The sequence below is a fragment of the Vombatus ursinus genome, unplaced genomic scaffold, assembly GCF_900497805.2.
Source record: "Vombatus ursinus unplaced genomic scaffold, bare-nosed wombat genome assembly UNPS02014175.1, whole genome shotgun sequence".
NCBI lineage: Eukaryota > Metazoa > Chordata > Mammalia > Diprotodontia > Vombatidae > Vombatus > Vombatus ursinus.
In genome coordinates this window covers 1,560,775-1,577,681 of record NW_020953953.1, presented here as the reverse complement: position 1 = coordinate 1,577,681, position 16,907 = coordinate 1,560,775, and the positions used below count along the sequence as shown (strand labels likewise).

Here is a 16,907-nt window from a genome sequence, read left to right as displayed (position 1 = left end):
CGTGCCAAGCACTGTGCCCACAGAGGAGACGAGCCGCAAACCGCGGAGCGCAGAGATGCGGGGGGCAGGATAAATGGGAGACCGGGCGAACAGCCCGGCCCGTGCCCGCAGGCACCGCCGATGAAGGACGGGAACCAGGCCCAGGCCCCCCAGACGGCAGATAGGGCGAAGTTCTCCGGCCCCGAGAGGTTGGTGCCCACCACGAGCACCGCCTTCACACCGGCCAGCGGTGCGTCTGAGGCCAGACAGGCATGGGATCGTGACCGAGACCTTCGGGGGGCACCGCACCACGAATCGTCTCCAGCCACCAAGCAGAGGCTCTGAGAGCAGTGCCCGAAGGGGGCCGCAAGCCCTGGAGGACCTCAAGAGGGTGCAGGACCGGGATGGAGACAGAAAGTTAATGCCTCGGAAACAGGTCTCCACGGGTTTGCCAGACAGGGCAGCTTCCCACGAGAAATATTAGGATAAACCCTACTGATTGATGAAGAAACTGCCTTATTCGTGAAATTTAAAAAGGGGGAAAAAGAAGCTTGAGCTGAGTCCTGAAGGGAGCCTGTGCCAGGAGCAGCAAGAAGGCCAAGTATAGAAGAAGACCAGAAAGGTTGGAGGGGACCAGGTTGTGAAGGGACCTGAATGCCAAACAGAACTTTACAGCTGATCCTGGAGATCAGTTCAGGCCCTCATCATCTCTCATACAGACTATTGCCATAGTCTTCCAGTGGGACCATCTGACTGTGTGTCTTCCATCTCAAATTTCATTTGGCTCCACCTTCATCTCTGGCCTCCTTTGGAAAGGGGACTGGTAACTTCCAATCAATGAATATTCTCACACCTTTTCATACCCTACAAGTCCCAGGAGGTCATCATCCAATCCCCATCCCTCACTACCTGATTCTTTATTGCCATCCCCCCTCAACCCTCCCATCCCAAAGTTCCAACCAAATTCTGCCTCACCTACCACGTGCCCTCTGGAATGCCTGTTCCATAAACAACATACTTCATCTTAAAACTTCTCCTCTCCCACTCCTTCCCTCTACTAGCTCTTACTGAAACCTGGCTTTCCTCTGAGGACACAGCCTCCCTGACCACCCTTTTAAGAACTCAATGCCCTTTCTCTCATTCTCCTTGGCTCACTGGTCAAGGTGAGGGAATTGGGATATTCCTTGCTCCCCAATGCCACTTCCAGTAAAATCACTCAGTAAAATCTCATTCTTTAAGGTTCTTGCGATTCATCTCTACTACCCAATCAAAATCCCAGCAGCTGTTGTCTACAGATCTCCAGGTGACTGTCCTTCCTCAATGAGTTTGGTACCTGACCCAATTTTTCTTGACTCCCTAACTTCCTAACTTACTTTCATACTAAAGGACTTCAACACACATATTGATTCTGCTGAAAACTAACCACTCAGTTTCTTGACCCTCTCACCTCACTTGATGTCCTCCACCACCCCACCTCAGCCACATGCAAAGACGGTCATAGCTTTGATCTTGCCATTACCCACAAATGCACTACCTCCACATTCAAGAATTCAGAAATAACCTTAGCTGACCATAATTTATTGCCTTTTTGCACCTCTCTCTCTCTCTCTCTCTTCTCTTCTCTTCTCCCTCTCTCTGTCTCCTCTCTCTCTCTCTCTGTCTCTCTCTCTCTCTCTCCCTCCTCTCTCTCTCTCTCTCTGTCTCTTCTCTCTCTCTCTGTCTCTTCTCTGTCTCTCTCTGTTTCTCTGTGTCTCTCTCTCCTTTCTCTTATACCATTCAGTTCTCTTCCAGGCCTTCTCCTCTACACTAGCCCATTTCTTCTCTTCTCCCCATCTTGACCCTTTGGTAACCAGTTCAACTCTATAGTCTCCCTTTCTCTCAAATCACCCTTAGCATTTTGCTGATTGTGCCCAGCCAAGCCTCAGCCATTCACTTTCTTCACTCCTACACTTGCGCTGCTGAATGAAGGAGAAGAAAATAATGAAACCATTCTGACTGGGTCCACTACAGATTTGTATTACACAACCTCTAGGGGGCCCTCACTGCTGCCAGGCAATCCTATTATACCTCCTTCATCGGCTCACTCTCCCATTCGACACAACAGCTCTTCCAAACCTTCTCATTCCTCCTCATACCTCCCATGACTCCCTCTTCTCCCACTTTCTTAGCCAAAATCCTTGTCTCATATTTTTACAGAAGAAATTAGGCCCTTTGCAGTGAATTTCCTCTTCTCCCCTGTTCCCCATCTCGCATCACTCAGGTACCTTCTGCCCCTCTGTCCTCCTTCACCCCTGTCTCACGGAAAGAGATGGCCTTTCTCCCTTACCAAGGCTGAGTCCTCTACCTGCTCCAGTGATCCCATCCATCCCATCTTCTCCAACAGACTGCCCCTTTGTTATCCCCACTTCCTCGCTTATCTTCAGTGTCTCTCTGACTACCGGTTTATTCCCTGCTGCCTTCAAATATGCCCCAGTCTCCCCCATCCTAAAAAAACCTCTCACTTAGGCTCCTTTCTTCCCCACTATCATCCTACCTCTCTTAATGATAGTAATAATAATAGCTAGCATTTATATAGTTCCTACTGTGCGCCAGGCACTGTGCTAAGCACTTTTACAAATGTTTTCTCGTTTGATCCTCCTAACAACCCTGGAAGTTAGGTGCTATTGTTATCCCCATTTTAGAGTTGGGAGACTGAAGCAAACAGGTTAAATGACTTGCCCAAGGTCACACAGCTAATAAGTGTCTGAGGCTGCATTTGAACTCAGGTCTTCCTGACACTAGGTCCAGCTCTATCCACTGCACCACCCCTTCTGCCCTTTGGGGCTGAACTCCTTGAAAAGGCATCTACAATAGGTGTCTCCACTTAACCTGGCTTGTGGCCTTATCATTCCAAAGTCACCAGTGATCTCTTAATTGCCAAACCCAAAGGCCTTTTCTCAATCCTCATTCTCCTCGACCTCTCTTCAGCCTTAGTTATTGGTGATCACTCTCTCCTCCTCAATATCCTCTCTTCTTTCTAGGTTTTCAGGATCCCTCTCCTGGTTCTCCTCCTCCCTCACTGACCACTCCTCCTACGTCCCCTTGGCTGGATACTCCTCCAGGTCACGACCTCTAACCATTGGTATCCCTCAGGGCTCTGTCCTGGGCCCTCTTCTCTTCTCCTTCCAGCGCTTCTTAAACTGTGGGTCTTGACACTGAATGTAGGAGTCTGGAAAAATTTGGCAACAGTAAAAGGTTTCTGAATACACAATGACCAAAAATTAATTCAAAATCAAATGCGTAATGAATCCGAGGTGTTTCTGGCAGTGCTTGCCGGTGTTACATCTCACAACTTCACTGCAGCCTTGATTCTGAACACACAGCATGCCTTCAGGTCATGCAGTGCCAGCAAATGGGGCCACAAACACCTCAGCTCAGATTCTATTGTATGTTATGAATTGCAGTGTTTTTACTGTACATACGAAATCATTAGGATAGAATTTTCAACTATTTCTGAAATGGCCCTAACCATACTTCTGCCATTTTGTACTATGTATTTATGCTATGTGGCATTCTCAGCATTGACGATTATAAAATCAAAATTTCAGTCAACTCTGAAAACCTCTGAAGATGTTCTATATCCTGCAGCATCAGATATTCCTCTGAGATTTAATTCTTTATGTAAAAATAAAGCACATCCATCTCAATAGTATGTAAATTTGTTTTCATCTTTAATAAATGGTAAAATTATGTTATACTGAAGAATTGTTTTAAAATTAATTTCTTTATGATTTATCACCAGTAGATGTTTGATTTGTATACCTATTTTGTATACCTATAAACCCCGGGGTCACCTAAAAATTTCTCAAGTGAAAAGGGGTTGAGAATGGGAAAAGTTTAAGAAGCGCTGTTCTATACTACTTTGCTTGGTGATCTCATCAACTGCCATGGATTCAATTACCATGTTTACGCTAATGATTCTCAGATCTACCTATCCTGCGCCAAGCTCTCTCCAGACGTCTGATTTCACATCTCCAATTGCCTTTCAGACATCTCAAACTGGATGTCCAGTAGATATCTGAAACTCAACAGAATTCATTATGTTTCTCCCTAAACCTTCCCTACCTCCTACCTTTCCTATTACTGTAGAGGGCACTCCCATTCTCCCAGTCCCTCAGGCTCAAAACCTAGGACATCCTGGATATCTCTCTCTCTCTCTCTCTCTCTCTCTCTCTCTCTCTCTCACCTCCCATATCCAATATGGTGCCAAGGCCTGTTGATTTTACCTCTACAGCATGTCCGGAATATGCCCCCTTCTCTCTTCTGGCCCTGACCCCACCCTGGTAGGTAGGTACCCTACCTCATCACCTCACACCTTGATTATTGCAGTATCTGTTGTGGGGGTGGGTTGGGAGGAGATCTGCCTGCCTCCAGTCTCTCCCCACTCCATCCTTCATTCAGCCACCACCCAGTGACTCCCTGTGGCCTTCAAGTTCAAAAGCAAAATCCTCTATTTGACATTCAAGCCCAGTCCCTCCTTGCCCAGACTTTCTAGTCTTCTTGCACCTCACTCCCCGACACACCCTCTAGGATCTAGTGACTCCAGCCTTCTGGATGTTCCTCAGACAAGACCGTCCATCTCTTGGCTGTCCCTCATGCCTGGGGGACTCTCCCTCCTCATCTGCACTCACTGCCTTCTTTGCTTCAAGTCCCAAATAAAATTCCATCTTCTACAGGAAGCCTTTTCCAACCTCTCTCAAGTCTACTGCCTTCCCTTTCTTACTTATCTCCTATTTATCCTGTATGTAGTCTGTTTGCTTGTTGTCTCTTCCATTAGATTGTCAGCTCCTTGAGGGCCGGGACTGTCTTTTGCCTCTTTTTGTATCCCCAGGGCTTAGCACAATGCCTGGCACATAGTAGGTGATTAAGGATGGATTCTAACTGGTCTCCCTGCCTCTCCTCTCCCCAGTCCAATCCACCCCCACAAAACTACCAAAGTGATTTCCCACTGGCTCCCTGTTACTGCTAGGATCAGATATAAATCCTTCTGTTGGGCATCTGGAGGCCTTCGTAACCTGGCCCTTCCTGTCTTTCTAGGCTTTTCACACAATTCTGCTCTACACGCTCCATTTCGGTGATTCTCCCCTCCTGCTGGAAATGTCTTCCTTCTTCATCTCTCTTTCTCTCTCTCAGCTCAACTTCACTCCCTACTCCACAACCTCATCAATTGCCTTGAACTGACCACATGTCCTCTTCCATCCATCACCCATGGCCCTCGTCATCATCCCAGTAATTTTCATTGTCATCATCACCTTTGTCGAGTGCTTTAAGGTTTGGTTACAAAGTGCTTTAAGAATATTGTCTCATTTTATCCCCACAGTACTCCAGATGAGGAAACCGAGGCAGGCAGCAGTGAAGTGACCTGTCCAGGGTCACACAGCTAGGCTGAAGTCAGATTTGAACTTAGGTCTTCCTGTCTCCAGGTCTAGTTTGTGATCAACTGCACCACCAGCTGCCTCACTTTCCTCACCAAAGTGCCCCTCCATGGCTGCCGCTGCACTCATTAGACTCCCACCCAAAACGATCCAGCATTCTTTTGGCATATAGTTGGTATCTAGCAGGAGCCATCCTGTGAAGTTGAGCTGAGCTCCTCTAATCTTCAGGACCCTGGGCTGTGGCCCAGACTGAAGGACATGGTGAAGCAATCGCCTTACTGACCGCTGACCAGGCAGAGCCTTCCACTGAGTAGCCTTTAAAAGGAGAAAGGACTTCCGCTCATCTTTGCCCCCTCCCCAGCAGCTGCTCACACATGGTGTACACACAAGCGCGGCCTTAGCCGGCCTGGGCCTGGGCCTCAGGCCCGTGGCTGTCTGTTCTGCTGAGGTTTCTGTCCCCAAGAATAGGGGATTGATGGACCAGCAATTCTGAGATGATCACCTTCAGCCTAGTGAGTTCCCCTGGTTGGGAGGTCCTGGCTCCCTCGTTGAGAGCAGACTGGCAGCAAGAGATGTCTTCTGCCACCACAGCCTTTCCCGAGAAGACTTCCATGAAGGGAGGATGAACCCGAGCCCTGCACTGGCTGGCCCAGCTCCAGGGTGATATAGGTCACTCATTCTCTCCTGACCCTTTGTCAATGTGAGCTTGAGTCTTTTGTATTTAAGCATCTCTTTTGTATGGAGGGAAAAAAATAGCTGTCCTATCTATATTGTACATTGCATGCTTGTCTACTCCTTTTTCGGACATCCCCAGATGTGTGCCAGAACTAAGCTATAAGTGGTTTTCCCTGGGGGTCTGGGTTAGGGACATATAGAGCCAGAAATAAGCCAGTGCTTAGCACAGTACCTGAACATAGTAGGTGCTTAATAAGTGCTTGTTGACTGGCTTATTAAATGCCCGTTGGCTGAGATAATGGGAAAGACGGCAACCCAGCCTCTTTAGAGGCCAACCTCCTAGGCCCAGTGACTGCACAGGCCACAGGTTGGCACCCCATGATGGGTGGGGCTAAGTCTCCCTGGGTCAGCACCAGTCTACGGTTATGTTTATATTCTTCTTCTCTATGTCGCTCCCATTTGAATGGACGCTCTCTGAAGGCAGTAACTCAGGCTTTCCCACTCCCAAACCACCGTTCATTCCAATAAGGGAAATGCTCTAAGTCACCCATGTCCCAATCTGGAGGACAGGACCAGACAAGGCCAATCCGCCAGCAGCACCCTGCCCCTGAACCTAAGCACTCATGGAAGATACTCCTTCCTTCCCAAAGAACCAGACTGGGTCTTGGCTGAGTGCCCAGGACTATTTATTCCAGAATTTCAGGCAAGAAGCTGAAGGTATGGGTGAGGGCAGGGGAGGCTTTGCAGGGTCACGGGATTGGGGGCATCTCAGGGGCCATGACCGACTGGGCGAGATGGGAGGGGCCGCTGTGATCCTCGCTGCAGGGCCCTCGTCGGATGGAAGGCTCACTTCCAGCGGCCACCAACACGGCCCTTGCCGGCCCCCTTCCTGCTGCTCAGGGAGATGGATGGGAGTTAGACCCATGGATAGATGAGGTCCCAGGAAGCCCACCTCCCAAGCTCTGCAAGACCAGCCTCACAACCCCCAGAGCAGTGGTTCATGGGCGCTCCAGGACTGCTGATATTTGTGGTGTTAAGTGAATCGACATGAGCCATCACCATGTATAGTGTGGTACGGTCCTCTGGGGCCTTTTTCTTGCTTAGTTATCATCATAACATGGTCAATGGATTTGGTGGTGTTTGAGTCCTATTTGTGAGCAAGGGGAGGTAAGGATCTAGAATGGCATATAGGATGGGGTGGGGAGGAAGAAAAGGAAGGAGGGGAAAGGGAAAATTGAAGTGTGGAGTGACATAGAGCCATGGAAAGAGAGAGAGATTCAGGGAGAAACAGATGGGGAGACTGAGTGTAAGGCAGACGTGCCAAGGAAGACAGATAATGGGGAGGACTGATAGACTTGGCCTGAGACAAAGACAGAGACAGGGACAGAGAGAGAAAGGTGGGGGAGAGAGAGGTGGCAGACAGAAGAAATGAGAAAGAGGCAGGGGGAGAGGGAAGAAGAGGAGGAGAGAGACAGAGAGAGAGAGAGAGACAAAGAGAGAGAGAGAGAGAGATGGAAAAGCCCCAAATGAGAAGGTTGAGGTGCCAAAATCACATCTATGCACAGCCTCTCAGAGCAGGCAGGGTTCATCCATGCTTGAGCGAGGAGCTACCCCCCCCCCCAACAAGTTTGACAAGCAGCCATCTCACCTCTGCTCGAAAATCCGAGGAGGGGAAGCCTGCTGCTTCTCAGAGTAAACAGCCTGTTCCACACCGGGACTCCTCCCATCATTAAAAGGCTCTTCCCAACCTCCAAACTAAATGGAACCTCCCCTCCCCCTCTCCCAGGTCCTGGTTCTGCCCCATGGGCCCAAAAAGCACAAGGTCACTCCCTCTCCTATTGGTAGTCCTTCAGACAGGAGAAGACAGCCACCATATCCTAGCCCCACCCCCAGTCTTCTCTTTTCTGCCCTAAATGTCCCCGATTCCTCCAACTGTCCTGGGCAGAGGACAGGAGCCATCTTGTTTGCCTTTCCCAGGCTGGCTGCTCCCCAGCCCGTGTCCATGCTAGCCTGCAGGGCCCAGAACTTATCAGGCCCATCCCAGAGTGGCCTGACCCTGGCGCCCTTTTACCCACCCCCTCCATGGCCAGGTCGCTCTCTTCCCTGGCAGCCGTGGTTCTCGGTCATTCCTTGGTTCTGGGCACATATGTCTCTTAATGCATTTCAACTGAATTTCCTTTTTTTTGCCTCTACGCTACATTGTTGCCTCTTACTGAGCTTGAGGTCCACTAACACCCCCAAATCTTTCTCATATCAATGACTATCCATGCCTCCCCTAACATGTATTTGTCAAGGGTTTTGATTTTGTTCACCCTATGCATAAAATACTGACTCAGATTCTGCAGCAAATGAGTGATCTCACATGCTTTCAGTGGTGCACAGGTCTCCCACACCTTCTCATCCTATGTGACTCATCTCGACTCTGCTCTATGCCACCCCCCAGGGGCCTTGGGGTCCCAGCAGGGCACACGAACAGCCCTCGCTCCCCCTCCGCCCCCAGACCACTTTCTTCTCCCAGAGCTACGTCTCTATGGTGTCATCCTTCAGCCCAACCTCGATGTTCAAGCCTTCATCAGCGTTGTGGTGTGGCCCACTGCAGCCAACCGAACCCTCCTCTACTGCCCTTTGGGGATCTGTCACCTTCAGCTCACTGGACACTGGAGGATTCCATGGCTCTCAACCAGAAAGCCCAAGGGCTTTGGAGCTGGTCACAAAGTCCACCCCACCTCCTCATCTTACTAACTGAGTGAGCTGAGGCCCAGAATTGAACCACCCGCGGTCACCCAGCTAGGAAGTATATGATGTCACATCTGAAGCCATATTTTCTTCTTGACCTACTACATCACTACTTCTGCATGACCAAAAGAATGCTCTGCCTAAAGTGATGGGCCTTGATTTCAGAGAGCAGCCTGGGATCCTTGGGAGCCCTGCCTAAGGTCCCAAAGGCTGTATGTAGCCTGTGCCCCACATTCCATGCAGTTCACGGTCGACCCAATGTGTGTGTGTGTGGTGTGGGTGGTTTGCCCTTTGCTTTCGAAGAGGACCATGACATCAGGAAGGTGATACCATGACTTGCAAGTGAATTGGATTACAGTGAGGCAGGGCTGTGCAAGGTCACCAGCCTCACCTTCTCCTCCAGAGCTGTCAGGGTCCAGTGCCCAGATATCGATCAAGATGACTAGAGGCAGCCCAGCAGTTGACCCAGTATGGATGCACTGGAAGATCAGCCCTCTGGGTTGGCCATCCAGCTGCTTGTCAGTCTGTACAACGCATACTTTTCATGCCCTCAGCTAACCCCCTGTGAGGGTTATCTGTGTGACCTTAAGCAAGTAACTTCTCTCCTTGGAGGGCTGTTCCTCATGTGTAAAACAATGACCTTGAACTCAATGACCTCTGAGGCACCTTCCAACTTGGCATCTATGACCCCATGACCCCACCATCATGGATCAAAGTGTAAGATATTTCTTCCCATGATTTTGAGATCTTCTGGATTCTGCCATCCAATATGGCAGCTATACTGGCCAGCCTTGTGTCATCTGCAGATTCGAGAAGGATGCCATCTAGGCTTTTATCCCAGTGACTGTGGGAAAGGTTATGTACACAAGGCAAAGTAAGCAAGGATCCCCTGCTGGGACTTTTCTCTCTCCCTCTCCTCCTCTTCTTCCCTCTCCCCCTGCCTCTTTCTCATTTCTTCTCTCTGCCACCTCTCTCTCCCCCACCTTTCTCTCTCTGTCCCTGTCTCTGTCTCTGTCTCAGGCCAAGTCCATCAATCCTCCTCATTATCTGTCTTCCTTGGTACATCTGCCTTACACTCAGTCTCCCCATCTGTTTCTCCCTGAATCTCTCTCTCTCTTTTTCCATGGCTCTATGTCACTCCACACTTCAATTTTCCCTTTCCCCTCCTTCCTTTTCTTCCTCCCCACCCCATCCTATATGCCATTCTAGATCCTTGCCTCCCCTTGCTCACAAATAGGACTCAAAATGAGCTTTAATAGTGAGCTGGAGGTGACAGATCCCCAAAGGGCAGTAGAGGAGGGTTCGGTTGGCTGCAGTGGGCCACACCACAACGCTGATGAAGGCTTGAACATCGAGGTTGGGCTGAAGGATGACACCAGAGGGACTTAGCTCTGGGAGAAGAAAGTGGTCTGGGGGGGGAGGGGGAGCGAGGGCTGTTCGTGTGCCCTGCTGGGACCCCAAGGCCCCTGGGGAGTGGCATAGAGCAGAGTTGAGATGAGTCACATAGGATGAGAAGGTGTGGGAGACCTGTGCACCACTGAAATATGGCTTCCAATGTGACATTATCCCCACTGGAGACTTCTTTCAAAGATGACACAGAGACATTACTGACTATTCTTTGATCTGGCCCCTCAACCAGTTCTGATGTCTCTACTTTCTAGCCTCCATCTCCCCATCTCTTCCATTAGAAGAGCTCGGGACAGCATTCCCCTGATCTGCCAGGCTTGTAGTCCTGTCAAAAAAGGGAATGAGGTTAGTTTGGCATGACCAGCCTTGCTGGATTCTCTGAGATCACAGCCTCCTTTTCTAGATGTCCACTCACCATCCCTTTAATAGTAAGTCCTAGGATTCTGATCAAAGTTGAAATGAAGCTCATTGGTTGAGGAAGAAGAGAGAAGGAAACACAAGTACAGAGAGCTACAGACTCAGAAGGACAGAAACTGGAGCAAAAGGGATGAGAGAGAGAGAGAAGAAGAAGAAGAAGAAGAAGAAGAAAAAGAAGAAGAAGAAGAAGAAGAAGAAGAAGAAGAAGAAGAAGAAGAAGAAGAAGAAGAAGAGGAAGAAGAAGAAGAAGAAGAAGAAGAAGGAGAAGGAGAAGAAGGAGAAGGAGGAGAAGAAGAAGAAGAAGAAGAGGAAGAGGAAGAAGAAGGGAAAGAGGAAGAAGAAGAAGAAGAAGAGAGGGAGGGAGGGAGGCAGAGACATGGAGAGAGAAACAACAGAATGTGGGGGATGGCTCAGGTATTGGAAGAAGGAGGTGGTCGGGGGCTTATGGACCAGAACAGGGGAGAGGGAGGGGCTGAGGCCGACTTACAACTTCTGGGCGTGGCTGATTCGGTTGTAGAGAACATTGATCTGGGGATGGAGAAGGACAGAGAGGTCAGTTCAGAGGAATAAATGATGAGCACCCCATCCCACCTCCCTCAGGCTCGCCCTGCCCTCACCTCATATTTCTGCTGCCGAAGTTTCTCTGTGAGGTCAAACTTCTCCGACTCCAGCTGGTGAATCCAGTCGGACAGCTCACGGGCCTTCTCCCTGCACGAGGGGGGCCGACGACCATGGGTCCCACGGACCCCTACCCACTCGCAAACACCCCTCCCGATCCAAGCCCGCAGGCTCCCCTCTCCCAGCCCCCGAGCCCCAGGCGCAGTGCGCCCCTAGTCCTGGCGCGATCTCCATAACTTCTGCCCGGGATCTGCCACGACCGCTGACCTTCCCTCCCTCCCCTCTGGCCTTTCTATCCCCCAGGGTCTCTCCTTTTCTGTCTCGGCCAGTTTCTGCACAAATCCGCTCTAGCTGGCTCTTCATGTCTGCTCATCTCTCTGTCTCCACCTCCCTGTGCTTCTGCCTCTTTGGCAAAGTGATTCTCTTAAAGCCAAGATGCGCCCACGTCGGCCCCTACTCAGCGGCCCCCTATTGCCTCCAGGACGAAACAGAGCCTCTGCTTGGCGTTCCCAGGCCTCCTCCACCCGACACCGCCCCGAACTCCAGACCAGCCTGGGAGCTTAGGGCTCCCAGGGTCTCCGTCTGACAGCTGAAGACACGAGGCTCGGAAAGGTTGGGCAATGTACCCAGCGGAGCGTTAGCGAAACTGGCGTGCCTCGGGCGCCCCCTGGTGGCGCCGCGGCGTCATTCCTCTGCATTTGTTTACGTGCCTAGTCAACCACGTCTGGTCCAGTTAGAGCATCAGCCCCTTCTGAAGAGGGGTGTTTCGTTTTTTGTATTCCTTTCCTGCCCAGTGCCTGGCACAGAGCAGATGCTTGTCGACTGACTGACCTCAGTTTCCCCAAGCCCCTCGATTTCCATTTCTGTCTCTAAATCTGACTCTTCTTCTCTCATCATTTTCTCCATGTTTCCATATCCCTTTCCCTTTATGTCTCTCTGCACCTCCTCACCCCTGTCTCTGTGTCTCAGAACTTCTGTGTGTGTTTGTCTCTCTGTCTCTCTCCTGTTCCTCCCTCTCTCCCTTCCTCCCCTCCATTTCTACCCCCACCTGAGCTGTTCCTCCCCCATGTGGTCGATATTCAGGGGTTTCTTCCGCTCGGACAGAATCCTCTGTTTCATCTCCCGCCCTGTCTGGCGTTTCCCACGCTTCTGCTCAGCCTGTTGGGGAGGGATGATAACTGAGGATCCCCGCGCCCTGATCCCCAGCCCTGAGCCCCCACCTCCTTAGAGGTCCAGCCAGCCTCACCTTGACCAGGTAGCCCCCAAAGTGGGCCCCCATATTGGAGAGGACCTTCTTTTTTTTGGCATCGTCTTCAGCCCGCTTCTTGGCCTCTTCTTCTTCCTTCCTCATCTTCTCCTCCTGGGGGGGGGGGGGGGTAGACGTTGCAGAAAGAGATCGCACCAATTCCAGGGGGGAGGTGGGGGGGGGGGGGGGGGGGGGGGTGGGCGGGGCTGGGGAGAGGTTGGGGTGGGGGGTGGGGAGGGGGAAAACCTGTCTTGGGTATTCCTGAGATTTTTCACAGACTCTTCGAGGTCACTCTGGGTCTGGGGTCCCAGCTGGGGTTTGCAGCTTGCCCTATAGCTGCCCCTCCTCTGGGTGCTGTCTCCCCTATCAGAATGTAAACTCCTGGGGGCATGCACTGGTGAGACTTTGTTTTCGTATCCTCAGGGCTTAGCCCAGGGCTTGGTACAGACTGAGCACCTTCTGTCCCATTCATTCATAAAGAAACTGAGGCCCAGAGAGGCTCACTCCAGGCCTGAACCTGTAAGCTTCGCCTGAGTAGCAGACTTTGTAAATAAATGACCTCTGGGCAAAGTCATAGCTCAAGGAATAAAACAACAGGAAGGACCCTTAGAGAGAGATGAGGGAACCTGGGCTCAGGGAGGGCCAGGGCCAGGGCCCAAGGGCACACACAGCAGAAAACAAGAGGTCCCAGAGGGGGTCGGGGAGGGGGAGAGGAGCCTCACCGCCAGTTTGGCTTGGCGCTCTCTCTCCTTCTCAGTCCGGAACCGCTGCTGCTCTGCTCTCTCTGCTCTTCGACGTTCCTGGAGGGAAGGGAGAGTGAGACTAGAGGACGGCCCCACAGTGGTCCTCCCCAGCTCCCCCACTTCCCCATGACACCTCACAACTCCTAGGAGAGTCAGGAAGTAAAACTGAGAGGATGGAAAGGACATCAGAAACTCTGATTTCTAGCTCTGACCCAGATTCATATGATCTTAGGGACATCCCTTCCTCTATCTCTTGGGGTCTCCATTCCCCCTCCTAATAATAATATATTAGAACAATATTTCCATAGTACTTTAAGGTTGTCAAAGCACTTTACAATTATTATCTCAATGGATCCCAATAAAACAATCCCTGGAGGGAGGTGCTATTGTTATCCCCATTTTACAAATGAGAAAACTGAGGCAGACAGAGGTGAGGTGACTTACTTAACATTATAGAGCCAGTAAGTGTCTAAGCCACCTAGGTGCTTCTAAATAAGGAATGCATTCAATGCGCTCTAGAAGTTCCAGCTTACACAGTGACCTTGGCCTCTGCACAAAGTCACAGCACCTCTCCGGGCCTCGGTGGAGCCCATGATCTCTGAGGTCCCAGGAGCTCCAAGCTCTATGTCTATGACAATCACAGGGCTGGAGGTAGAATCACAGACCTGGGCCTGGGCCAAGCTACTCAGAAGTGCTCGGGGCCTGGTGTGAGCTTGGGCAGGTCCCTTCCTGGCCCATGAGGCTGGTGACTGTCCCCATGGAGGGGGCACCCAACACTCACTATCCGATCCTTCAACCCCACGAGCTCCTCCTCCTCCTTCTTCCTCTGCTCAAAGTGCACGTCGATGAGTGTCTGCAGCTCCAACAGGTCCTTCTCCATGCGTTTTCGGTGGATGTCCTAGGGGTGGCATTTGGGGCCAAGGAGCTTGGAGGGGGCCTTGTTTCTGAGGTCATTACAGCAGGTCTTTTAGCACTGCCTCTAAGGCTTCCCACCATTCCAACCCAGCAGCCACTTAGAAGTTTCGAATGTGCAGTCTCCAGGTGGCCTCTGGGAGACCAGGCTCAGTGCCTGGATTTCCTACTTCGAGGCTTAGGGCTTCAAGGGGCAGGCTTCCGGGGTGAAAGGGCTGGTGCTGACCAGCACCTGCTTGAGATCCCTCCCCCCAGCAGAGTAGGCGAGAAGCTCAGACTTAGACTGGGTGGTGCAAACTTAAAGCCAGCACCTGCAGAGAGGCAGGGGAAGCCCCTAGAGCCATGCGTCCCCTCCCTTCACTCACATCGAAATCAACTCTCTCTCCCTCGGGGATCTTTGGCGGGATCAGTGGAGGCACCACAGGTCTGCTGGGATAGGGGAGAGAAATACAGCTGGGGTTGGAGGATGCCTCAAAATTGGTGCTCCCTTCTCCACTCTTCCACCAAACCTCGGGCAGATAAGTGACAGAGCCGTATCACAAGGCTCTGTCCACCTTTGGTGTCCTTAGGAGAGTGAGCCCCTGAGGGCCACTTGAAACCTCCCTTGAGACCACTTGAGGAAGGACTAAATGGGGGGTTTCAGAGGAAGGTTCACTATATTAACGGTCACGTCCCATATTCTTTCCTGGGCCTCATTTTCCCTCTATCTACAATGCAATAATTAACCAGACATTTCTTAAGCACTAATCCTATGTTCATTGCGTCAAGGTTCTCTGTGTGACTTCGGGCAAAAGCCTTTTTCTCTTCCTGAGACCCACGTCTCCCATCTGTGAGATGGGAGAGAATTAGTCACAAAGACCCTTCAATGCCTTTCCATTCTTGGTATTCTTCAAGGTTTGGGGAGTCTCTCTGGGTGCCCAAGCACTCTGCCATTCACACTTAGGACAGACACTCACCTGGGTTTGGGTCGCTCCTCTTCTGTAAGGAGGGAGTTGAAGACAGAAAAAGATAATTAGAGAGGAGAAATTGGATTGGGAGACTAATGCCTCCCTTGATCCTAGGCCCCAGGAGGCTTGGGAAGGGTCCAGGTTTCTGGGTACCGATTCTTCTTGCCCTCGGGGAGGAGGGTAAAAGGGGTAGGGGAGCAGAGCTGGGATCACACAGCGAACATATACATTCACAACTTGTTGGGGGGAGGGGTTCCCCACCCCTCCAGGGGACCATGTTTCCTGTCTCCCAGGCCCTTCCTGCTCAGGGACCCAGATATCCCCTCTGAAACCCATTCTTCAAGGACCCATTAGTCCTAGCCCCCATGCCCTCAGGGACCCAGGTGCCCCATTAGGAATTCAGATATCTCCCAGTCTCCACTTACCCGCCAGCACTTCAGGTATCTAGGGTCTCCCAGCCTCCAACTTTCTTAGGGACTCAAGTCCCCTCCCACCTATCACCCGACCCCAAACCTTTGAATGTATATCGAGGAAAGAAGAGGACAGGTGTGGGAAAGGGAGGAGTGGGTGCGGCCCCTTTAAGGGGGGGCATGGTTATTGCTTAGAGGGCGCCTAAGGGGCGCTTAAAGGGGCCGCGGCCTGGATGGGATTTCCCCCCCCACCCCGGTTCCCGGAGACGGAAGCGAAGCGACCACCATACCTCGCTCTGCGACCGGCTCCGACTCCTCGGGGGCTGGGGTAGGGGAGAGGGAGAAGCAAGGAATTGGGGAAGGGGGGAACGGCCCCGCCAGCGGTGCAGGGGGAGGGAGAGAGAGGAGAAGCTGTTAATGGGGAGAATTCGGTGCCAAGGGGAGCAGTCCCACCCCTGTGTGACCTTGGCAGCCCTTTCGCTTTCTGGGCTCCGGAATCCTCGCTGCCACCACCCAGCCCCCAGCTGTAAACTAGGCATCCTTGAACTCAAGGATCTCTAAGCGCCTTTCGGCCTTTGGGCTTCACGCAGCAACAAAAATCTGGGTTCCAGTCACCACCCCTAATTCAGAGACCCAAGCATCCCTCTTCCCCCGTCCCGTTGAGCTCACCTTCCTCCTCCTCCTCGGCGGCCTCCTCTTCTGAGGGCAGGGGGCAGACAGGGTAGAGAAAAAGAAAAAGGATTGTCTTTGGGAGGGGAAGGTGGACAGCGTCGTGGTGCTGAAAGAGTTAACGCGCTTCCTTCTCTCGGCTCTTAAGACCCTCTCCCCTGACCTTAAGCCCTATGGGCGCCTCGGGCGCCTTCAGTGCTATTCTTGAGTTCAGGGACATCGCAGAGTACAGGACCCAGGTGTCCAAGCCCCAGTGGTCACACCCTCAGGACCCAGGGGTCCTGATCTTCTGTTCCCTCTGGACCCCAAGTACCTCGACTCACCTTCCTGCTGTTCCCTGCAGATTGGGACAGGAGAGAGGAAGAGGTTAGATCAAGACATCAAGATGGAGCCTTTCCCCATCCCCTTACTCTCTGCCAGCTGCCCCCACACACACACACACACTTACTCCTCATATTCCTGCTCCTCTGTGTCTGACATTGTTGGAGTAACCTGGAGAGAGTAAGAAGAGATGAGAGGACCAGAACCTTTGTGTCCCTGAGGGATGGGAGCTGGGGATCTCTGGGGCCACTAAAGGGATGGAGTGGGGCGAGGGTGGCAGCGCTAGAGGCCCCTCCCCCACCATCCCCACCACCTGTCCTTTGGTCTCGGGACACTGGGGGATGGGAAGGAACCTGATCGGGGAGATTATCTCTAGGCATTCTTGGGACAGACAATAGCCACCCCCAGTTCCC

At 51.8% G+C, this 16,907-nt stretch overlaps 1 protein-coding gene across 3 annotated transcripts; it reads right to left on the bottom strand.

Annotated features, from left to right (window-relative positions):
• Positions 1 to 6,914: 6,914 nt before the first annotated feature.
• On the bottom strand, positions 6,915 to 16,653 carry TNNT1 (troponin T1, slow skeletal type). Of its 3 annotated transcripts, none has more exons than XM_027860092.1 (13): positions 16,622 to 16,653; positions 16,497 to 16,510; positions 16,174 to 16,200; positions 15,795 to 15,827; positions 15,104 to 15,125; positions 14,513 to 14,576; positions 14,017 to 14,133; positions 13,215 to 13,292; positions 12,493 to 12,606; positions 12,295 to 12,404; positions 11,246 to 11,396; positions 11,116 to 11,156; positions 6,915 to 6,960 (listed from the first exon to the last, which is right to left on the bottom strand). In XM_027860092.1, exons 1-13 carry the CDS (start codon positions 16,651 to 16,653, stop codon positions 6,915 to 6,917), a joined length of 849 nt encoding a protein of 282 aa, XP_027715893.1. The 3 variants fall into 3 exon arrangements, with proteins under 3 accessions (XP_027715893.1, XP_027715894.1, XP_027715895.1); XM_027860093.1 differs by having other exon boundaries at positions 11,246 to 11,336; XM_027860094.1 differs by lacking the exon at positions 15,795 to 15,827 and having other exon boundaries at positions 11,246 to 11,336.
• Between the last annotated feature and the right edge of the window lie 254 nt (positions 16,654 to 16,907).

Coding starts and splice junctions, on each gene's coding strand:
- TNNT1 (XM_027860092.1), bottom strand. CDS start 16,653: ATGTCAGACACAGAGGAGCAGGAATATGAGGA. Junction 11,397..12,294: donor ATGGGGGAGGAACAGCTCAG/GTGGGGGTAGAA, acceptor TTGGATCGGGAG/GGGTGTTTGCGAGTGGGTAG. Junction 11,157..11,245: donor TTCGGCAGCAGAAATATGAG/GTGAGGGCAGGG, acceptor CTCCATCCCCAG/ATCAATGTTCTCTACAACCG.